Below are 23515 nucleotides of genomic sequence, written 5' to 3' on the forward strand. Positions count from 1 at the left end.
CAATCTTACTCGGCTACAAGGGATCGCCAAAGAAGATGACATCCATCCCTTTCAGCAGGAACCATCGCTTCTAGATTAATCCAAAAACAGGTGAAGAGAGCAAACTGATTCTATAGCTCATTCCTCCACTCTAAGGTATGCACTTGTTTCTGCAAAGCAATCTGCAGTCGCCCTGGCATGGACTAAATGGAAGCTTCTGTGTGTAAAGCAAAGGTGAGGGGGGGGCATCATCCTTGCCCATGCTGAGCATTATTTGTAAGACTTAACAACTTCCAGAGCGGTCCCAGCTCTCCCGCCCCTCACCCTATTCCTGTGACTCTAGTTTAATTGTTTTTAATATTTAATATGGAATTTCAAATTGCTATAAGCCACCATGAGACCTGAAGGTCGTAGTAACAGTACTTTTATTACTAAATTTGTATAACTGCCCTTTGAAGATCACAGGGCAGCTCACGACATAAAAGTAAAAAACGGGACTGCAAAATACACAATAAAGCAAAAACCATTGGCCTTCCCCCTCCTACAGACAGATTTAAAAGCTTCAGAATGCTAATCGGCCAAAGGCCTGGTTATAGAGAACATTTTCGCCCGGCGCCTAAAAGATAGGTGGTGCAGGTGCCAGGCAAGCCTCCCTGGGGAGAGCGTTGCACAAATGGGGAGCCACCACAAAAAAGGCCAGTTCTTGTGTTGCCGCCCTCCAGACCTCTTATGGGGGAGGCACATGAAGGAGGATAGCAGAGTTTCAATGTCTTACCCTGGGGACATGTAGGATCTTACCTGGGGTCTAGTAATGTTCTTATTTATACCCCACTTATCTGGCTAGGTTGCCCCAGCCACTCTGGGCATAGAAAAACCATAATAAAACATTAAAAACCCTATACAGGGCTGCCTTCAGGTGTCTTCTAAAAGTCAGTTTTATTTCCTTGACATCTGAGGGGAGGGCGTTCCATTGAGGGCACCACCACCTGCTTCCCTGTAACCTCACATCTTGCAGGGAGGGAACCGCCAGAAGACCCTCGGAGCTGGACCTCAGTGTCTGGGCTGGATGAATCATAGAATCATAGAGTTGGAAGAGACCACAAGGGCCATCGAGTCCAACCCCCTGCCAAGCAGGAAACGCCATCAGAGCACTCCTGACATATGGTTGTCCAGCCTCTGCTTAAAGACCTCCAAAGAAGGAGACTCCACCACACTCCTTGGCAGCAAATTCCACTGTCAAACAGCTCTTACTGTCAGGAAGTTCTTCCTAATGTTTAGGTGGCGGTGGAGACGCTCCTTCAGGTATTCTGGGCCAAGACTATTTAGGGCTTGAAAGGTCAGCACCAACACTTTGAATTGTGCTTGGAAATGTACTGGGAGCCAATGCAGGTCTTTTAGGACTGGTGTTATATGGTCCCGGCGGCCGCTCCCAGTCACCAGTCTGGCAGCCGCATTCTGGATTAGTTGATGTTTCCGACTCGCTTTCAAAGGTAGCCCCACGTAGAGCGCATGGCAGTAGTCCACGTGGGAGATAACCAGAGCATGCACCACTCTGGTGAGACAGTCTGCGGGCAGGGAGGGTCTCATCCTGCATACCAGATGGAGCTGATAAACAGCTGCCCTGGACGCAGAATTGACCTGCACCTCCATGGACAGCTGTGAGTCCAAAATGACTCCCAGGCTGCGCACCTGGTCCTTCAGGGGCACAGTTACCCCGTTCAGGACCAGGGAGTCCCCCCTCCCACTTGCATGCGGATCAGATGCTCTACCCCCAAGCCACAACCTCTCTCCCCTCACGCCGTTCGCCACTCATCGCCTGCTGCTCTGGAAGACAAAACACCCCAAGTAGCTGTGGCAGCACATCTTCCTTTAATAAAGCTAACAGCTTCTGCCTGTAGGCTGACTCAGTTACAGACCAAAAACGAAACAACAAAAAAAGCTTCTTCCTAGCCCGGAATCGGGGAGGAACAAGGTTTGTGGAACGGCTCCTAGGCCCAAGCCGATTCGTGTTGCCAGGGCAGGGTAGTGTTTTGATCTTTGCTTTTTCCCAGTGAGAAGCTTCGTTTTGAGGCTAGAAAGAGGTTAGGACCCCTCCGAGGGAAGGTTATAAATAAAAGAAGGAAAAGAAGCAGCACTGTAAAAATATCTCTCTTGATCCAACTCGTTTTGAACCAGTTCCAAGTCCTCCATGCGCTACTGCTCCGGCCACGGCTACTCTGATTCCAGGGCCCTAATACTAGGAAAAACAGCAGCCTCCCCGCCCCCTATTTCCGCCCCCATTTAGTGTTCACAAGACAGGGAGTTACTGCAGTGTCCGAAGCAGCGTCCGTAAGAAACACGGGAGAAGGGGACCACGAGGGACGGGGCTGGATCTAATCCCGGTTTGCTTTTATTTTCAGGACAGGGTCTGCACGGCCAGCAGGAGGTCTGGCTTCAACACGCTCTCCATGCGCTCCCCGCCGGAAGCCTTGATATCCGCCATGACGTCGGCATCCCAGGCGAACGTCAGAAGGGCAGACGGCACCTTGGGGAAGAAACAAAGGCACTTGGCGTTATTAGGACTAGAGGTGTAAAATTTCCGCAAAATGGGAAGCCACTGGGGGGGGGGCGCGTCCGTTCCCCCCTATTTTTTTCCGGGGGTAAATTTTGGAAAAATTGAAACAAAGTTCAGTGTGGCTTTATAAATTGTGTGAAACCGCAGGGTAGATGAAAGTATTGTGCTTGCAATAAGACAGGTAACCACACACCCCTTTCCCTCAAAAGCAACAAAAAAAGCAAGAAACCACCAACATTAAAAAATAATAAGATTTGCCCCTTAGCACCAACAGCAAATAAAGATAAGGTCCACTTCAATATTTAAGCTCCATAGAAGTTCTACCCTTTGAGTAGTGCTTAAAAAAAAGAGAGAGAGAAGACACAACCTATACATGCAGTTCATCTCATTTTCTGAACTACTGCTATCACTTTCCATTTCTTCTTGCTCTTCTTCTTTGTCATTTTCTCATGGACTTCTAAAAACTGCTTTGGAAAAAAATGGGGAGTGGGGACTGGTTTTCCCCTGGGGTTTTTCCAAGCCTTCCCATCCACTCTGGGCGACTCCCATCAGAATGTGAAAAACAAGATAAAACATCAAACATTAAAAAACTTCCCTAAACAGGGCTGCCTTCAGATGTCTTCTAAAAGTCAGATAGTTCTTTATCTCCTTGACATCTGAAGGGAAGGCGTTCCACAGGGCGGGTGCCACCACCGAGAAGGCCCTCTGCCTGGTTCCTTGTAACCTCACTTCTCGCAGGGAGGGAACCACCAGAAGGCCCTCGGTGCTGGACCTCAGTGTCCGGGCAGAACTATGAGGGTGGAGACACTCCTTCAGGTCTATTGGGCCGAGGCCACTTAGGGCTTTAAAGGTCAGCACCAACACTTGGAATTGTGCTTGGAAACGTACTGGGAATCAGTGCAGGTCTTTCAGGACTGGTGTCATATGGTCTTGGTGCATTGTTATACAGTGGTGCCCCACAAGACGAATGCCTCGCAAGATGGAAAACCTGCTAGACGAAAGGGTTTTCCGTTTTTGAGCTGCTTCGCAAGACGATTTTCCCTATGCGCTTGCTTTGCAAGACGAAAACGTCTTGCAAGTGTTCCGATTTTTTTTCGCTCCCCCCCTTTTTCTAAGCCGCTAAGCCGCTAATAGCCTTTTAGCCGCTAATCCGCTAATCCTTTAATAGCCGCTAAAACGCTAATAGTGCTAATCTGCTAATAGGGTTGCTTCGCAAGACGAAAAAACCGCTAGACGAAGAGACTCGCGGAATGGATTAATTTCGTCTTGCGAGTCACCACTGTATCCTCAGATTTCAGACTCTTGTCATTTAGAGTCCTCCCCTCCCCTGCCCTGCTCCCCAAGTTCTTCCAAAAACCACCTAGGCCAAAATGAAAATTCCAACTGAATCACCCAGGGTGTACCACTGTCCTTCCCAACCCAAGCTTCCTTAGAGGAGCACAGTTCAAAGGAAGGGTCCTGCTGTTAAGGGACATGAAACCCCATCATATTCATGTTGGCTATTTGCAGATTAGTTGCACTACAGAAAGCTTGCCGGGGAGACCACGCATTACAAGGAACGCAAAATACCGTATTTTTTGCTCTATAAGACTCACTTTTTCCCTCCTAAAAAATAAGGGGAAATGTGTGTGCATCTTATGGAGCGAATGCAGGCTGCACAGCTATCCCAGAAGCCAGAAGAGCAAGAGGGATTGCTGCTTTCACTGCACAGCGATCCCTCTTGCTCTTCTGGCTTCTGAGATTCAGAATATTTTTTTTCTTGTTTTCCTCCTCCAAAAACTAGGTGTGTCTTGTGCGAAAAATATGGTAACTTTAGCAAGGTTTTACTAACATAAACAAAAACTCCTTTTACACTAGACATGTCAATAAGCATAGCCCAACCCCCAGGGAACTGAGAGAGCTAGGTGCTGCTCTTTATATACTATACCCAATTGCTAACACAGCTTAATTAACACAACTAAACAGCACCTGCTATACTGCTTCACAGCTGTAAAACTAGGTCATGTTATTTGCTCTGGCCCTTAAAGACATACACATCTTGGGGAACAATAATGAACCTTCAAATTGAAAGAGACCATTCAATAATTCAGTGGTGCTTGCTCCAGGTTTCGATGTGGACAGGACTGCACCTACCCCCGTCATTGGCAAGGAGACTTAAGCAAGGTGGCCACACTTACCAGGCCACATTCATTGAGCGCCATGCTCTCGTCGGTCAGTTTGTGGCCTCCGGGGGCCAGAAGCTCAAAGGGGAGCCAGTTGTTCTGTAGTGTCTCTCGCACAAACTGGTAAAGGGCTGAGACGGGCTCCCGGGCGTAGAACGTCCCTGCGCCAGAAAGAAAGAAAATTTACTCCCTAGTGTTTTGTGCAGATTCGGAAATTTGTGCAGGGCAAACCCACGCCGTGCATTTGAAGCACATTCAACACGCATTTGAAGCCTGCGACTTCACTCAAAAGGATCCCAGGAATCGTGGTTTCTCGGTTGCAAATCTACCCATGCTCTTAAGAATATTAGTGGGGGTGGGCAGGGGAAGTAGTAGACCATGGGTGGTCCGGGAATCAGCGTGTTTTTACATGAGTAGTTTGGGTCCTTTTCTATAAAATGCACCTCCGGGTTATTTGTGGGGCCTGCCTGGTGTTTTGACGTGAGTAGAATGTGTGCTTTTATTTAAAATGCATCTCTGGGTTGTTTGTAGGGCATAGGAATTCGTTCATTATTTTTTTTCCAAAATATAGTCCGGCCCCCCCCCCCCAAGGTCTGAGGGACAGTGGACCGGCCCCCTGATGAAAAAGTTCGCTGACCCCTGAACTAGACCATGTGAAAAACGACCGTAAGATTTTAGCTGCATTTCATTCCTTTTCAGCTTTGTATTCTTGTTATAAGAATACAGTGGTACCTCTGGTTATGTACTCAATTCGTTCCGGAGGTCCGTTCTTAACCTGAAACTGTTCTTAACCTGAAGCACCACTTTAGCTAATGGGGCCTCCTGCTGCTGCCGCACCGCCGGAGCACGATTTCCGTACTATTTCTGGGTTAGCAGAGTCTGTAACCTGAAGCGTATGTAACCCGAGGTACCACTGTACATTCCGTTGTTGCGCCCATAACCTAGCTTTAAGGCGCCATTCAGCTCCTGGCTTTCATATCTCAGTTTCTAACGCTGCTCGCGAGGTCATCGTGCTATAATATTTCTTTAAGGCATCCATTCTTCCAGCCCAAAGACTTAGGATGAAGCAACCTGTGTCGACTGAGCATTGGGTGGCTGGCGGCCTTTGGCCGGGCTCTGATTCGCATTCAGAGCTTTTGCACGTACCTTGTAAGATGTACCCGTCCGGGAAGCGGATGCGCAGCAAGGCGTAGTTGTACTTCCTCAGCTCCCTCTGCTCCTCCTTCTCCCGCATGGCTTTCGTTCTCAGCATCGATGCCTTCTCAACCGCTTCTGTCCTTCAGAGGCAAAAGAAAGAGGGACCATATTAGAACGCAGACCCAACAACTGGTGTCGCCGACACATCCGCAGCGGTTTCCAGATCTAAAATACAATGAGCACCTCATTCAAAGCAGCCCTGCACTGGCTGCCTTTTCCTTTTTGGGGGGCTCACTTCCGGGTTGGAGGAGCACCGGAAATAGCTTGTGCGCATCCGCAAGCGTTATTTGCACATGCGCGTTATTTCCAGTGCACATCCGGGTCAAAGGAGGCCCGTGCACTTGCGCACAAGCTATTTCCGGTGCTCCTCTGACCCGAAAGTGCGTCGGAAATTGCGTGTGCCCATGCACATGGGCACGCGCTCCGCCGCCCTCTGGCCCGCCGCACGATCGGCACTGGAGACACCGGCCCAAGGTGCAGTAAGTTTGCTGACCCCTGGTATTATGGGATGTGGAAACCAAAGTCCCCGTTCCCAGGCACACCGGCAGCAGACTCAATCTGTGGCTTAAAGTTAAGGGAGCCGTTTTAAAATAGGTTTGCCATTGTGGAGTGCTGCTTTTAACAACTAACGACCCTGCGAAGCAACAGCTTCCTGGGTTCAAGTCCTGATGTTCTGCGAAATGTATTTTTAAAAAAATGATTTTCAAAGCAACCCCCGGACCGAGCTGGGGAGGCAGCGGCAAAAACGTGTGGCCTGTGTTGGACTGATCTTTAGTTTAATAATGATATTGGAAAGCCGTTACATTCAATTACAAGGAAACTCAGGAGGGAGGGACTAGAGGAAGTCAATTAAGAGGTTTAAAAAGGTGGGACTTTCAAAGAATTAAGTTGTTATTATTTTTGTATTTTTTGTTTTTGTTTTTGTGTGTTATTTTGCTTTGTGGTTTTTGTTATATTTGTGGAAAATTAATAAAATTAGTAATAATAAAAAAAAACCAACGTGTGGCCTGTGAGCCTTTCAGTTGAGGCGGCACCACTCACCGGAGTCTCTGTTCCCGCTTGAGCTCCTCGGCGGTGATGCTGAAGAAGTCGCTTGGCAGCTCAAAGCGGGAGGCCTGGGGGGACGGCTTGAAGACCCGGAGCTGGCGGTCCAGCTGGGCCCGGAGCGGCTCCCCGCTCAGAAGCTTCTCCTTGTGCTCCTTCAGGTCGCCCAGCTTCCCCTCCTTCAGGACATAGAAGTCCTCTGTGGCCTCTTCTAAAGGGATGGAGAGGGGAGGAAAAGAGAGGGATCCTCTTAGCACTCGGCACTTGCTAAGGGGATGGGGTGGGCAGGTGTGGAGGACTCCCTGGTCCTGAATGGGGTAAAGGTACCCCTGACCATTAGGTTCAGTCGTGGCCGACTCTGGGGCTGCAGCGCTCATCTCGCCGTATTGGCCGAGGGAGCCGGCATACAGCTTCCAGGTCATGTGGCCAGCATGACTAAGCCGCTTCTGGAGAACCAGAGCAGCGCACGGAAAGACTGTTTACCTTCCCGCCGGAGCCGTACCTATTTATCTACTTGCACTTTGAGGTGCTTTCGAACTGCTAGGTTGGCAGGAGCAGGGACCGAGCAATGGGAGCTCACCCCGTTGCAGGGATTTGAACCGCTGACCTTCTGATCAGCAAGTCCTAGGCTCTGTGGTTTAACCCACAGCGCCACCCGCGTCCCACCCCTGAATGGGGTAACTGCCCCTAAAGGACCAGGTGAGCAGCCTGGGAGTCGTTTCGGATTCATAGCTGTCCATGGAAGCGCAGGTTAATTCTGTGTCCAGGGCATGTCACGGGAATGCCCCGGAGCTTAGGGAGGGCGAAGAACAGGAGCCTTTAGAAAAGACAGGAGAGGGAGAGGAGGACAAGCAAGTGGAAGGAACTCAAGCGGCGAGGATGCTCCCGGATGCTGGAGAGCAGCAACACCACCCGACCAGTTCAGGGACAGAGGGAGATTCAATGCCCATTCCTTCAGCACAGGACAGGAGGGGGTTAAAACGTAGGGAACAGAGGAGGCGCTTGGGGGTTCCCAAGTTCCTCTGCTGAAGGAGGAGCCGAAAGCTCCCACTTCCTGGATCTGCTACCGAGGATGTGGACACTTGAAGCTATGTTCTATACCTTGTAAATACGTACAGTGGTACCTCGCAAGACGAATGCCTCGGAAGACGAAAAACTCGCAAGACAAAAGAGTTTCTCGTTTTTTGAGTTGCTTCGCAAGACGAATTTCCCTATGGGCTTGCTTCGCAAGACGAAAACGTCTTGCAAGTTTGTTTCCTTTTTCTTAAAACCGCTTGAAGAGGTGCTTCCAATCCCAAGGGAACTTAAAGCGGCCTGGAGAAACCCCCACCCCAGGAACCCCCCCATCTGACCTAAGCGAAACCAGAAGCATTCTGTACAGTGTTCAAAGCGCTTCTCGCCTTGTAATCCTGGCAACAATCCTGTAAGTTCGGCGGGTCTTATCCTTGTCCCCATCTGTGGCTTGCCAAGATTCTGTGCCGCTCGCCCAGGGCGGCCACCTTGTGAGTTTGTGAGCCGGCACCTTCCCGTCTGCAGCTCAGCCTTTCAGCTGCTACGCTGAGACTTACCTTGTCCCGGGACACTGAGGGTGGCCTTTTCAAACCCAACGGCCTGGAAAAACTTGTGTGTCCCCTCCAGGCAGTGGATCCTTTCCTAGGAGGAAGCCAAACGAATCCGTGCTGTTTATTTCTTTTCCTGCAAGCTTTTCCTGCCATCCCACACAACTCCCTGAGGCTGGTTATTTCAGTTTTATGTCGCTTGCCTTTGCACCCTCTGCCAAAGTCTGTTCAACAACATAAGGCGATTTAAGCGAGGGATGGAGACCCTGTGAGCTGTGGGCCAAATCTGACCCAGCATGAGCCTCGCCCCAAACCATGCCCACCTGACGTCACAACAATCTTAGCTTCAAGCGATCTTAGCCCCCTGAGCTGACATGCCAAATGGGGCTTATCCTTCACTTTTCTAGTCCTCATTTTTCTGTGAGATGGTTTCTGCCAAGCTCTAGCGAGAGCAGGGTTTGGGAACGTAAAGGTAAAGGGACCCCTGACCATTAAGTCCAGTCGTGACCAACTCTGGGGTTGCGGCGCTCATCTCGCTTTATTGGCCCAGGGGAGCCGGCGTACAGCTTCCGGGTCATGTGGCCAGCAGGACTAAGCCGCTTCTGGCGAACCAGAGCAGCGCACGGAAACGCCGTTTACCTTCCCACTGGAGCGGTACCTATTTATCTACTTGCGCTTGACATGCTTTTGAACTGCTAGGTTGGCAGGAGCAGGGACCGAGCAACAGGAGCTCACCCCGTCGTGGCGGGGATTCGAACCGCCGACCTTCTGACTGGCAAGCCCTAGGCTCTGTGGTTTAACCCACAGCGCCACCCGTATCCCATTACTGGGCCCTCAACTCCCACAAGGCCCAGCTGCTGGCAGGGACAGTTGTCTGGGAGGAGAGGAGCTGTACTCCAGCAGCGCCCAGGGAGACCCTCCTCTGAAACGCACCCACCTGGAACACTTTGTTCTGCAGTTTGATTTTCCGGTACTTCTCTTCCTCTGGGTGGAGGTGGATGTTGTCAAGGTACCTTGGGAAGGAAGACAAGTTGTCATTCTGGGCACCAGCCTGCTCAGGCTTCATCTCAAAAGGAAGTACAGTGGTACCCCGCAAGATGAACGCCTCGCAAGACAGAAAACCCGCTAGACGAAAGGGTTTTCCGTTTTGGAGGCGCTTCGCAAAACAAATTTCCCTATGGGCTTGCTTCGCAAGACGACAGCCCATAGGGAAATCTCCGGGACAGCGGGGAAGCGCAGCGCGTCTTCCCCACTGTCCTCGGACCTCCTCCGAAGCCTGGCGGCGGGGCGGGGACACCTCCTCCCGCCGCCCGGCTTCGGAACGGTGCTCCGAAGCCAGGCGGCGGGGCCGCGAAGCCTGGGCGCGCTGATCTCAGCGCGCGCAGGCTTCGGCATGCTGGCAACTCTCCGCAAGCAGCGGGAGAGGTCCGCGAAGCCTGTCCAGGACAGCTTTTGAAGGCAGGGGGGGGGAGCAAAGACTTTCACCCCCCACCCGCCTTCAGAAGAGGTCCTGGACCTCTTCTGAAGGCTGGCGGGGGGCAAAAGTCTTTGTCCCCCCTGCCTGCCTTCCCAGGGGCTTTTAAATCGCCCCGGACAGCAGAGAAGTCCTCCGCTGTCCCGGGGTTTTTTAAAATGCTGGGGGTGGGAAGAAAAGCCCTTGTCCCCCCCCCCCAGCCTTCAGAAGAGGTCCGGGGACAGACTGTCCCCGGACCTGGTCTGAAGGCGGTTTCCATAGGAACGCATTAATTGATTTTCAATGCATTCCTATGGGAAACCGTGCATCGCAAGATGAAAAACTCGCAAGAAGAAAAAACCTGCGGAACGAATTAATTTCGTCTTGCGAGGCACCACTGTACCACCAAGTTCAATAGGGACTGTTTATACCATTTTCATAGTTTTTTTTTAAATAGGAGGCTTGTCAGAAGGGTTCCCCCCCCTTAATAATAATAATAATAATTTGTTATTTATACCCCGCCTGTCAGGGAACTGCCATCAGAGGCAAGAGGAGAGGGAAGGCTCTCCAATGATGCAGGGGAGGGAACTAGCAAGGAGAGAGAGAGAGCTTCCGCTGGGGAAGGAAATCCAGGGGACACCAGGGAGAAAGGGGAGGCTGAGAGTACTGCGGAGGGGAGGCTCCGAGACTCTTCCAGTGAGATCAGCGGAGAGAGCACAGGACCTCCGCTTGGCACGCCCACGCTGCGCAGAAAGCTTCCGCGCAGAGAATCTAGGAGGAGACTTGGAGTCAAGGAATTTCTATGTTGGAAGAAGTTTAGGAAACGCCCACTGACGGATTCTGCCAGTGACTGGGACAGTCGTGTTGTAAGGGCTGTCAAACCAGGGAAAGGTTTAGCTATACAACCAGCTTGGAGCAGTTTGCAGTTTACGCACAAGCAACCCCAATTCCCATTACACCGCCCTTCCCGGTTCAAAAACCGGGCTCAGGGCGGCTAACAACAAATTTAAAACACTTAATTGTAAAAGCAGCATAAATACAGTATAAAAACATGAATAACAATAAAATTCAAAATTCAGAAATCAATTTAGGGGAGATAAGCATTAGTTAATCTCCAGGGCTAGCTGGCTGAATTGGTCCTATTTGGGCCAGCGAGGAGACCAGGGGAGAATTAGCTTTGGGATCTCAGAGCGGGTGATCTTCATAAAAGGGGAGGGGGAGGGAAGAAAAGGGAAACAAAAGATCAGGCTGAAATCAAATTAAAGGTTAAAAGAAGTTTTCTTTTTAGGTATTATAGGGCAGGAATTGCCAGAAGAGCAGAAGAAGCTATTCGTGGATGCTACGACAGTGGCTAGGACAGGCATAGGCAAACTCTGGCCCTCCAGAGGTTTGGGACTACAATTCCCATCATCCCTGACCACTTGTCCTGTTAGCTAGGGATGATGGGAGTTGTAGTCCCAAACATCTGGAGGGCTCTAGGATTTACTAGCCCCCAAAAGGAAAGAAGACAAGGCACCAACGGAAGAAGAATGGCAAGGTAAACATATGGAATATGCAGAAATGGAGAAACTCACGGGAAGACTCAGAGACAAAGACAACAGAGACTTTAAAAAAAAGACTGGGAATCGTTCATGCTGTATTTACAGAAATATTGTAAAGAACTGGACTCACTAGCAGGGTTTGAGTAAAACACTTAATGGTTAAGAAAACCAGAGGAAAGGTGAAGAAACAACAATATGGAAATTAATGAAAGGTAAGAAGTAACCGGAAGAAAATTCGGTACAAAAATGATAAGAATGTAAGAGCATTCAGCTAAAAGATGGAAAATAAGAGAAAATTTAAGCAGAAGTGGCGAATTGTTAAACAACCAGAAGGGGAAGCGGAGGAAAGGCGTGGGGTGAGGAGTTTTGTTTTATTCTATTTTTTAATATATGATAATTGTGTTGAATATTAAATGGTAAAACTTAATAAAAAATTATTACAACAACAATAATCTTTATTACAGTCCAGAGACCCAACAAATCGTTACAAAGCAATACATAATTCATACAGCCTACCTCCAGGTTAAACAAGCATTTTGTTCAGAATATAGGGATCACTGGTTCTTGCAAAAACCCGACAGTACCAAACTATCGAAGGCCTTTCACCAAAGCCAGACTAAACGTCTTTCCTTCTGCAGTGTTGGCTGGCAGGTTGAGAGGAGTTCCCTACCAGGACAGACTTTGCTCGTGTGCTCAAGACATCGATTCCATAAAACATATTTTGTTGCACTGTGCAAAATATGAGCAAGCCAGGGCTGAACTGATACTACCCTTGCTGGTACCTTTCCCGGGAAAATCAGAGGCCCGCTATGTCAGGTTCCTATTGGAAGACCGGACAAAATTATTACAAAAAAAGGAACGGGGGGGGGGGGTGACGACGACACCAACAGCCACCAGGCTCCACTTACTTTGCAATGGTCTCCACTCCGAGTTTGACCTTTTCCCGGTCCCTGTTGCAAGTGTGGATTTCCATGACGGCAGCAGCCACGGGGTCTTGGGCAGCATGCTGGGGAGATGAAGAAACAGAAATGTCCGGGGCTGTTCTGCCAAATCAAGGAAGGCCTCTAATCTTAATAACTTGAGTTGCAGGTATTCAAGGGCTTGGCAGACTCCCTTCTTGAAAAGGCATCTTACAAACTAGAAGGATCCGAAAGGCAGAGCTCTGTAGCGTGATTTTATTTCTCGTACAGAGGCATGTGGTCATTCAGTATACCGTATTTTTCGCTCTATAAGACACACCAGACCACAAGACGCACCTTGTTTTGGGGGGAGGAAAACAAGAAAAAAATATTCTGAATCTCAAAAGCCAGAACAGCAAGAGGGATTGCTGCGCAGCGAAAGCAGCAATCCCTCTTGCTGTTCTGGCTTCTGGGATAGCCGCGCAGCCTGCATTCGCTCCATAAGACGCACACACATTTCCCCTTACTTTTTAGGAGGGGAAAAGTGAGTCTTATAGAGCAAAAAATACGGTATATGCACATATTCTGAATGATATGATACTTTATTATCCCTTTGCAGCTGTGCTGCATTTTGGTACTTTTGTCTTCCAAGGCAAAACTTGTTATGTTTGCATTTATTTTTTTCTGTTAACAGATCAATAAAGCCGGGGGGGGGGGGGAATGCACTCTCTGTCGAGACATCAGAGACACACTCCCCAAAATAACCTTACCTCAAGGATGGCCTTTTTGATCTGCGCCTCTCTTTTATCCTTCCGGACAGTGGCCCCAGTTAAAGGGCAAGTGAAGTAGACTCCTGAGACGGACAGCATGGAGGGATCTTCTTCTTGAAGAGCAGGTAAAGAATTCTAAAGAGAGGCGGGATTTTAAGACAGGCGATGCAACACTGAAAAAGGTACTATGATGCATATATGGTGGAATTGTTTGAACATCAAACAATTTAGGGAAACAATATACAGTGGTGCCTCGCAAGACGAAAATAATCCGTTCTGTGATTCTCTTCGTCTAGCGGTTTTTTCGTCTTGCGAAGCAAGCCCGTTGACGGATTAGCGGATTAGCGCTATTAGCGCTATTAGCGGCTTATCTGCTGATCGGATCAGCTGATAAGCGGCTTAGAAAAAGGGGGGGAGGGAAAAACCCCAGCAGGAACTCGCAAGACATTTCCGTCTTGCGAAGCAAGCCCATAGGAAATTCGTTTTGCGAAGCACCTCCAAAACGGAAAACTCTTTCGTCTAGCGAGTTTTCCGTCTTGCAAGGCATTCGTCTTGTGGGGCACCACTGTACAATGAAATGTTCAGATATTCATTTAGGAACACATCAGAAGGTTTCCTATTGGGAATAGTACAAGGAAGTCTAAAGGAAGAAGACAAAACGTTATATTTACACGCAACAGTAGCTGCAAGGCTACTGATAGGGAAAAATTGGAAAAGTGGTATTACACCGACAAAAACAGAGTGACTTGCCAAATTATTGGAGTATTACAATATATCCAAAACAATGGGAGAAATTGGAAGGATCTCAAAAGAGAAGATAGACAGGGACTGGAAGGTGTTTAAAGGATCCTTGCAAAACCATATTGAAAAATCAGAACTCCTATCAGAATAAACAAGTTCCGTTTTAAATACTGAAATACTAAATAAGATGGATAACAATGTGTAACAGAAAAAGGAGCATGAAATTAGGTTAAAGGTGTGAGGGGAAAAAGTAATAGAAGTTGAAAGAAATTGCAAATGAGTAGAGTGGAAGTCTAACACAAAGGTGGGGTGAGCTGGTGGGAAAAGGAATTATCTGTGAGATTGAGTGTAAGTATGTTTGAACATTTTTAAGGATTGTATGAAATGTATGTCTGTATGCTTGTATATTCACAATATGTGTGTATTAATGCTGAATTGTTTAAATAAAAACTTTTCAAAAAAATAAATAAATAAGACAGGCGCTCCATTGGAGGAAGAAAAAGAAAAGGTCTACGCCCATTGTTTTGCCACTATTTTAGCAACTGCAATGATCATATAGATCAGGGGTCAGCAAACCTTTTCGGCAGGGAGCCGGGTCCACTGTTCCTCAGACCTTGTGGAGGGTGCCAGATTATATTTGGCGGGGGAATGATGAAATAGCACCACGATCCCCGGTGGCTGCTTATCTGCGTCTTGCAAGCGGCAGGGGCTTCCGGCGGCAGGAAGATGAGCGGCGTGTGAAAGGACTCTGGAGAGGGGCTGTTTAAAATGGCGGCTGCTCAAGTGCTGCTGCTGCTGCAACAAACCCAGCCCCCTTCCTCCTCTAGGCAGGGCTGGGAGAAGCCAGGAGGAGGGAGGGAGGGAGGAGGCGCCGCTGCCGTGTGAGGGAGAGGGGAAAAAATGCATGCACTGGCAATCCATGCGGCTATTCCTGGACTGTCTGCAGGCCAGATCCAGAAGGCCTTTGGGCCTGATCCAGCCCACGGGCCTTAGTTTGCCGACCCATGATATAGATCAGGGGTCGGCAAAGTTTACCTCGCCTGGGCCAGTTCACTCCCGCGGAGATCGCTCCGTGGGCTGGGTCACGTCTGCGCAGACACGATTTCCGGCGCCGCGTGAGTCCCCGCTCCGCGCTGCACCGGTTTAGCGCAGCATGTCAGGACTCACTGAGTGGGCGGCTCGGTTCGGGGGCGGCTTATGGGTCATTTAAACAACGCTGCAGGTCGCTGACACCTGATATAGATCCATCTGAAGTATTGATTGGATTGTTAGGTTTTGAAATGATTTACCTGCACACCCTATTGTTATTGTGACAGTGATGCCTCGACTTTGCATTTGTGAGCTGCTTGGAGCAGATTTACACAGAAAAGCGGCATACAAATTTAAAACAATAAATAAATGAAGGAAAGCCCAACCCCTTGAAGAAATACTGAAAGAGCAGGTCAAAAACCTGCTGATAAATGGTGAGGCTACAAATGCCGCTGTTCCTACCTTCTGATCCACAGAGGCTCCTTTGTCACTTGCTGCTGCTTCAGCCATAAGCTCCTTTTTCACTAGAAGAACAATTAAAACAAAGATACGCATCAAAAGTTAAATTTGAGGAGAGGAGCAACCAAGTACAGTCATACCTCGTGTTACGTTTGCTTCATGATACGTTTTTTCAGGTTGCGTCCCGCGGCGACCCGGCACTACCGGAAAGGGTTACTTCCGGGTTTCGCTGCTCGCGCATGCACAGGTGTGCAAAATGACGTCACGTGCATGCGCGGAAGCGGCGAATAGCAACCCGCATGTGCGCAGACGCGTGTTGCCTTCCTTTCAGCTTGCGAACGGGGCTCCGGAACGGATGACGCTCGCAACCAGAGGTACAGTGGTGCCTCGCAAGACGAAATTAATTCGTTCCGCAAGTTTTTTCTTCTTGCGAGTTTTTCGTCTTGCGAAGCACGGTTTCCCATAGGAATGCATTGAAAATCAATCAATGCGTTCCTATGGAGACCGTCCGGGGACAGAGGGGAAGCGCCGCGGACCTGTTTAAAGCAAGGGGCGGCGGGGAGAAGATTGCTTCTCCCCGTTGCCTGCCCCGCAATCTCTGGGGACCTGTTTTAAAGCAAGGGAAAGGGCAGCGGGGAGAATCGCTTCTCCCCGTTGCCGCCCCTTGGTTCAAAAGGGGTCCGGGGAGAGAGGGGAAGGTGCGCGCGCCTTCCCCTCTGTCCCCGGAGATTGGGGGGCTGGCAACAGGGAGAAGCGATCTTCTCCCCGCCGCCCCTTGCTTCAAAAGAGGTCCGGGGACAGCGGGGAAGACACGCTGCGCTTCCCCGCTATCCCCGGAGCTTGCGGGGCAAGTTTCGTTTTGCGAAGCAAGCCCAAAGGGAAATGCGTCTTGCGAAGTGGCTAAGAAAACGAAAAACTCCTTCGTCTAGCAAGTTTTTCGTCTTCCGAGGCGTTCGTCTTGCGGGGTACCACTGTACCACTGTATTTGGGGTCTATACCCATGGGTTGTGTGCTATAAATTAAAGTTCTGTCCAAACTTACATCACCTTCTCTCTCTCTCTCTCTCTCTCTCTCTCTCAGTGTGCACAATTACCTTCAATGCAAGTAGACCCAATGAAAATAACTGACATGACTCAGGCCCATTAACATAAGATTCCTGCTGGATCAGAACAACGGCCTATCTAGTCCCCATTCTCACAGTGGCAAACAAGAGGCCTGTGGGGAACAGCGGTTCTCAACCTCTGGGTCCCCAGATGTTGTTGGACTACAACTCCCATCACCCCTGAGCTCTGGCCTTGCTAGCTAGGGGTGGTGGGAGTTGTAGTTCAACAACATCTGGGGACCCACAGGTCGAGAAAGGCTGCTCCAGCAGGACCCAAGCACACACGAACCCTCTCCCCTCCTGTGGTTTCCAGCAATAGATATTCAGGAGCGTTACTGCCTCTGACCCTGGAGGCAAATAATTGCTTTGCCTCTGATAGCCCTTTCCTTCATGGATTTTTCCATCCTCTTTCAAAGCCATCCCAGTTGGGCCTCCGGTGGCAGGGAGTTCCAGAGTTTAACCACACCCTAAGGACTTTCTTCTGCCTATCCTGAACCTTCCACCATCCAGTTTTGTTGGAGGTCCAAGAGTTCCAGCGTGGCAAGAGCTGCCATTCATTTCAACGGGACTACTGTGAGCAGCACTTCGCAGGCTTTTTCACAAGGTGTGTAGGAAACTGGATTCACTGCCCGAAAAGCACAGGCACTTCACTTTCCCTTGCCTTCCGTGGAGAGAGCTGCCCTGGATCCTCAGAACATATAAATCAGGGGTAGGCACCCTAAGGCCCGGGGGCCGGATGCGGCCCAATTGCCTTCTCAATCCGGCCTGTGGACGGTCCGGGAATCAGCGTGTTTTTACATGAGTAGAATGTGTCCTTTTCCCGTATTTTTCGCTCTATAGGATGCACTTTTTCCCCTCCAAAAATTAAGGGGGAATGTTTGTGCGTCCTATGGAGCGAATGCAGGCTCCTTGGCTTCAGCGATAGCAACGTGAAGCCTCCGAAGCGCAGAGGGAGCACTCCCTCCGTGCTCCAGACGTTTTGCGTTGCTTTTGCTGAAGCCTGGAGAGAGGGGTCGGAGCGCACCGACCCTTCTCGCTCTCCAGGCTTCAGCAAAAGCAACGCAAAGCCTCCGGAGCGCAGCACGAGTTCCCGCTGCACTCTGCCGGCTTCAGGTTCCTTTCGCTGAAGCCGGGAGAGCAAGACGTTCCTGGCTTCAGCAGAGAGTGACAGCTGCGCAGCGCCCCTTCAGCCAAGCGGGAGAAGAAACGGAAGGGACTCCATTTCTTCTGCCGCTTCGCTGAAGGGGCGCTGAGCAGAGAGGGGAAATTTTTTTTTTCTTGTTCTCCCCCTCTAAAACAACATGCGTCCTATGGTCGGGTGCGTCCTATGGAGTGAAAAATATGGTATTTAAAATGCATCTCTGGGTTGTTTGTGGGGCCTGCCTGGTGTTTTGACATGAGTAGAATGTGTCCTTTTATTTAAAATGCATCTCTGGGTTAGTTGTGGGGCATAGGAATTCATTCATTATTATTTTTTCAAAATATAGTCCAGCCCACCACATGATCTGAGGGATGGTGGAACGGCCCCCTGCTGAAAAAGGTTGCTGAGCCCTGATATAAATCAACAACTAACCAAAAAGAGAGAGAGCTTTCATTAAGCCACGCAGGCCAGCAACTCCTGCCCCTCGCCCTTTTACCCTGATTCCGGATGGCGTCTTGGGATGAGGGGGGACGAGGTTTGGGCTTCTGCTCCAGCCGGGCCAGGGCTGCCGCCGCCGCCATCTGAGCTTCATTGGTCGGCCCTTGGCGACACTTGGGAGGAGGGTCAGCTTTCGGCTTCTCCTTGGGAGCTCTTTCTCTGTTGGGGAGAAACGGAGACACTTTGAGGGCAGAGAAGCGCAAGGGCTTTGAAGGCCCAACAAAGAACACTACCGCCAGGGAGCCTGTCAAGCAGAACTGGTGCCATGAGACTCACGAGCAGCCAACCCCTTCCAGGGGGCGCAGGTCAATTCTGTGTCCAGGGCAGCTGTCTACCAGCTCCATCTGGTGCGCAGGCTGAGACCCTCCCTGCCCGTGGACTGTCTCGCCAGAGTGGTGCATGCTCTGGTTATCTCCTGCTTGGACTACCGCAATGTGCTCTATGTGGGGCTACCTTTGAAAGCAAGTTGGAAACTACAACTAATCCAGAATGCGACAGCTAGACTGGGGACTGGGAGCGGCCACCAGGACCACATAACACCGGTCTTGAAAGACCTACATTGGCTCCCAGGACGTTTCCGAGCACAATTCAAAGTCTTGGTGCTGACCTTTAAAGCCCTAAACGGCCTCGGCCCAGTATACCGGAAGGAGCGTCTCCACCCCCAACGTTCTGCCCGGACACTGAGGTCCAGCTCCGAGGGCCTTCTGGCGTTTCCCTCATTGCGATAAGCCAAGTTACAGCGAACCAGGCAGAGGGCCTTCTTGGTAGTGGCACCTGCCGTGTGGAATGCCCTCCCATCAGATGTCAAGGAAATAAACAACTACCAGACTTTTAGAAGACATCTGAAGGCAGCGCTGTTCAGGGAAGCTTTTAAGGTATAAGAGATTATTGTATTTTAATATTCTGTTGGAAGCCGCTCAGAGTGGCTGGGGAAACCCAGCCAGATGGGCGGGGTATAAATACGCCGGCTCCCTTGGCCAATAAAGCGAGATGAGCATGTAACCCCAGAGTAGTCCGTGACTGGACCTAATGGTCAGGGGTACCTTTACCTTTACTATAAAACTAAAAATCATCAATATTATATATATATATATATATATATATATATATATACATATATATATACACACACACACACACACATGCCCAGCCTGTTTAAACTCCAATGCCTTTCAAAATGGAGCCAATCTGTTTCTTGATGTTTAAAAGCCTCCGCCAGCTTCCCTAAAAGTTACTGAGTACATCCCAGGCTGAGCTGGGATCGGAGCTTACAGTCTTTCACAACTCTCAGGGCAAGGCTGGCTACCTACCTGCCCAATTACAGATAAACGACCAGGAAGATGACTTACACACCTATTCATAAAGCGCAGGGAATTCCACGCAAAACAGAGAAATACTCCCAGGAGAAAAAAGAGACTGATATAGTGAAGGGGGTACATACACCACTCTGGGGTGGGGTGTTCTGCTCATCCTGGCAAACGCAAGCTCAGTAGAGAAGCCAAGGCAGTATGGACTCTGTCCAGCCACCACTGTCCCCACAGTGTCACAGCACCATCACAAAGGGGCTGGGGAGCACCCACTTGCAGCCAGAGGCCCCCCAGAACGTCTTGGATGAAGGAATTGAGGGGACACTTGCCAAATCTCCAGGTGACACCAAACTGGGAGGGGTAGCGAATGCCGCAGGAAACGGAATCGGGATTCAAAAAGACCTTAACGGATTGGAGAACTGGGTGCAAGTCAAAAAAACAAATTTCGACAGGGACAAATGTAAGGTTCTGCACTTAGGCAGGAAGAACCAAATGCACAAATATTGGGGGGGGGCACATCTGGCTTGCTAGTGGTACATGTGGAAAGGATCTAGGGGTCTTGGTGGACCACAATGTGAACATGAGTCAACTGTGTGATACAGCAGCAAAAAAGGCTAATGCTATTCTATGCTGCACCAACAGAAGTCTAGTGTCCAGATCAAGAAAGTAATAGGTAAAGGTAAAGGGATCCCTGACCATTAGGTCCAGTCTTGGCCGACTCTGGGGTTGCGGCGCTCATCTCACTTTATTGGCCGAGGGAGCCGGCGTACAGCTTCCGGGTCATGTGGCCAGCATGACCAAGCCACCTCTGGCAAACCAGAGCAGCGCACGGAAACGCCGTTTACCTTCCCGCCGGAGCGGTAGCTATTTATCTACTTGCACTTTGACGTGCTTTCGAACTGCTAGGTTGGCAGGAGCAGGGACCGAGCAATAGGAGCTTACCCCGTTGCGGGGATTCAAACCGCCAACCTTCTGACTGGCAAGTTCTAGGCTCTGTGGTTTAACCCACAGCCCCACCTGCGTCTAATTCTGGGCACCACAATTTAAGAAGGATGTTGACAAGCTGGAAGGTGGGCAGAGGATGATGATCAAGGGTCTGGAAACTGAGCTTTACGAGGAATGGTTGAAGGAGCAGTGTATGGTTAGCCTGGAAAACAGGAGACTGAGAGGAGATAGGATAGCCATCTTCAGATATCTGAAGGGCTGTCACAAGGAACAGAGAACAAGTAACAGTGCCGCTCTATTCTGCCTTGGTCAGACTCCAACTGGAGTACTGTGTCCAGTTCTGGGCACCACAAATTCAGAAGGATGTTGACAAGCTGGAACGATCAAGGGTCTGGAAGCTAAACCTTATGAGGAGCGTTTGAAAGAGGTGGGTGTGTTTAGCTTGGAAGAGAGGAGACTGGGAGGAGATAGGAGAGCCATATTCAAGTCTCTGAAGGGCTTTCACAGGGAAGAGGGAACAAGGTTGTTTTCTCCTGCTCTGGAGGGCAAGACTCGAACCCATGACTTTCAGTTTTCTGAGTGAACATGAGGAAGAAAGTGAAGAGGTGGTGGGCTCTCCTTCCCTGGAAGTTTTTTAGCAAAGGTTCAACATCAAAAAAACCAAAGATCATGGCCACTGGGCCCATCACCTCCTGGCAAATAGAAGGGGAAGAAATGGAGGCAGTGAGAGATTTTATTTTCTTGGGCTCCATGATCACTGCAGATGGTGACAGCAGCCACGAAATTAGTAAAAGATGCCTGCTTCTTGGGAGAAAAGCAATGGCAAACCTAGACAGCATCTTAAAAAGCAGAGACATCACCTTGCCAACAAAGGTCCGTATAGTAAAAGCTATGGTTTTCCCAGTAGTGGTGTATGGAAGTGAGAGCTGGACCATAAAGAAGGCTGATCACCGAAGAATGGATGCTTTTGAATTCTGGTGCTGGAGGAGACTCTTGAGAGTCCCATGGACTGCAAGAAGATCCAACCTCTCCATTCTGAAGGAAATCAGCCCTGAGTGCTCACTGGAAGGACAGATCCTGAAGCTGAGGCTCCAAGACTTTGGCCACCTCATGAGAAGAGAAGACTCCCTGGAAAAGACCCTGATGCTGGGAAAGATGGAGGGCACAAGGAGAAGGGGACTACGGAGGACGAGATGGTGGGACAGTGTTCTCGAAGCGACCAGCATGAGTTGGACCAAACTGCGGGAGGCAGTGGAAGACAGGAGTGCCTGGCGTACTCTGGTCCAGGGGGTCACGAAGAGGCGGACACGACTAAACGACCAAGCCCTCTGTCTTGTTGAGACCCCTGCCTTGCAGAGGGGGCTGGACTAGATGACCTTTGGGGAACCCCTTCCCTGCCCCTCCTCCTCTTCTCCCCCTCCCCCACGGGGACCCCGCCCACCATTCGCGGAGGGGGGGGCTGGTTACCTAGGCGACTCGCTGAGCTTCTGGCCCGGCCCGGCTCCCTTGAACTGCAGCTCCGCTTTGATATCCTGGAAAAACTTCTTCATGGCGGCGGCGTCGAAAGCGCCCCTCCCCCCACTTCTCCTCCTCCTCCCCCTCCCCCCTCACCTCACGAATCCCCAAACATAGCAGCACCCGCCCCTCGACTTTCGTTCCCTCTCGTCGCTCCGCCGTAAACAGGAAGCGGAAGTCGGTTGCCGGAAGGAAGAAGGACGGACCTTCCGGTCACGTGCCCCGCCACTTCCGCCCTCTCTGGACTCAAACGGGAGGTTTGAGCGCTGCCCCTGTAAAGTGCCGGTCGGCGTCGAGCCCAGCCGGAAGTGGAATGCCTGGGCTTTTGATTGGTTAGACGTCTATGGTTCCCGCTCCCAGCTAGGAAGGAAGGCCGCTCTAGGCGGGTGACCTTCCTTCTCCATGGTCAAAGTTGACCAAGTCCTTAAATGAGGTCATTAAGTCACAGATCAGGCATAGGCAGATGTTGTCATTCTTGTTGTTTAGTCGTTTAGTCGTGTCCGCCTCTTCGTGACCCCCTGGACCAGAGCACGCCAGGCACTCCTGTCTTCCACTGCCTCCTGCAGTTGGGTCAAACTCATGCTGGTAGCTTCGAGAACACTGTCCCACCATCTCGTCCTCTGTCGTCCCCTTCTCCTTGCGCCCTCCATCTTTCCCAACATCAGGGTCTTTTCCAGGGAGTCTTCTCTTCTCATGAGGTGGCCAAAGTCCTGGAGCCTCAGCTTCAGGATCTGTCCTTCCAGTGAGCCCTTAGGGCTGATTTCCTTCAGAATGGAGAGGTTTGATCTTCTTGCAGTCCATGGGACTCTCAAGAGTCTCCTCCAGCGCCAGAATTCAAAAGCATCCATTCTTCGGCGACCAGCCTTCTTTATGGTCCAGCTCTCACTTCCATACATCACTACTGGGAAAACCATGGCTTTAACTATACGGACCTTTGTTGGCAAGGTGATGTCTCTGCTTTTTAAGATGCTGTCCAGGTTTGTCATCACTTTTCTCCCAAGAAGCAGGTGTCTATTAATTTCGTGACTGCTGTCACCATCTGCAGTGATCATGGAGCCCAAGAAAGTAAAATCTCTCACTGCCTCCGTTTCTCCCCCTTCTATTTGCCAGGAGGTGATGTGCTCAGTGGCCATGGTTTTAGTTTTTTTGATGTTGAGCTTCAGACCATATTTTGTGCTCTCCTTTTTCACCCTCATTAAAAGGTTCTTTAATTCTTCCTCACTTTCTGCCATCAAGGTTGTGTCATCTGCATTTCTGAGGTTGTTGATACAGTGGTGCCTCGCAAGACGAATGCAAGAAGGAAAACCCGCTAGACGAAAGGGTTTTCCGTTTTTGAGCTGCTTCGCAAGACGAATTTCCCTATGGGCTTGCTTCGCAAGACGAAAACGTCTTGCGAGTGTTCCGATTTTTTTCCGCTCCCCCCCCTTTTTCTAAGCCGCTAATAGCCTTTTAGCTGCTAAGCCTTTAATAGCCACTAATCCGCTAAGCCGCTAATAGGGTTGCTTTGCAAGACGAAAAAGCCGCTAGACGAAGAGACTCGCGGAACGGATTATTTTCGTCTTGCGAGGCACCACTGTATTTCTTCCGGCAATCTTAATTCCATTTTGGGATTCATCCAGC

General features: G+C 50.1%; 1 protein-coding gene across 3 annotated transcripts; it reads right to left on the minus strand.

The window, feature by feature from the left end:
- Positions 1-1829: 1829 nt before the first annotated feature.
- UBXN6 (UBX domain protein 6) lies at positions 1830-21967 on the minus strand. 3 transcript variants are annotated; one of them, XM_083483986.1, is made up of 11 exons: positions 21848-21967; positions 18127-18287; positions 15391-15452; positions 13159-13293; positions 12398-12495; positions 9433-9508; positions 8505-8589; positions 6934-7147; positions 5842-5972; positions 4711-4856; positions 1830-2503 (listed from the first exon to the last, which is right to left on the minus strand). In XM_083483986.1, exons 1-11 carry the CDS (start codon positions 21928-21930, stop codon positions 2375-2377), a joined length of 1320 nt encoding a protein of 439 aa, XP_083340112.1. In that variant the 5' UTR covers positions 21931-21967; the 3' UTR covers positions 1830-2374. The 3 variants fall into 3 exon arrangements, with proteins under 3 accessions (XP_083340112.1, XP_083340113.1, XP_083340114.1); XM_083483987.1 differs by lacking the exon at positions 21848-21967 and adding an exon at positions 19570-19677; XM_083483988.1 differs by lacking the exon at positions 21848-21967 and adding an exon at positions 19482-19618.
- Positions 21968-23515: the final 1548 nt, after the last annotated feature.

The sequence above is a fragment of the Podarcis liolepis genome, assembly GCF_965112155.1.
Source record: "Podarcis liolepis genome assembly, chromosome: 18".
Taxonomy (NCBI): Eukaryota; Metazoa; Chordata; class Lepidosauria; order Squamata; family Lacertidae; genus Podarcis; species Podarcis liolepis.

What these genes read in the sequence shown, in the direction of transcription:
- UBXN6 (XM_083483988.1), bottom strand. Translation starts at nt 19,567, where the DNA reads ATGTACCCCCTTCACTATATCAGTCTCTTTTTTCTCCTGGGAGTATTT. An exon ending in GGACGGGTACATCTTACAAG is followed by an intron (nt 4,857 to 5,841) that starts GTACGTGCAAAA and finishes TTTCTGGCGCAG; the next exon opens with GGACGTTCTACGCCCGGGAG. An exon ending in CGCTCAATGAATGTGGCCTG is followed by an intron (nt 2,504 to 4,710) that starts GTAAGTGTGGCC and finishes TTCTTCCCCAAG; the next exon opens with GTGCCGTCTGCCCTTCTGAC.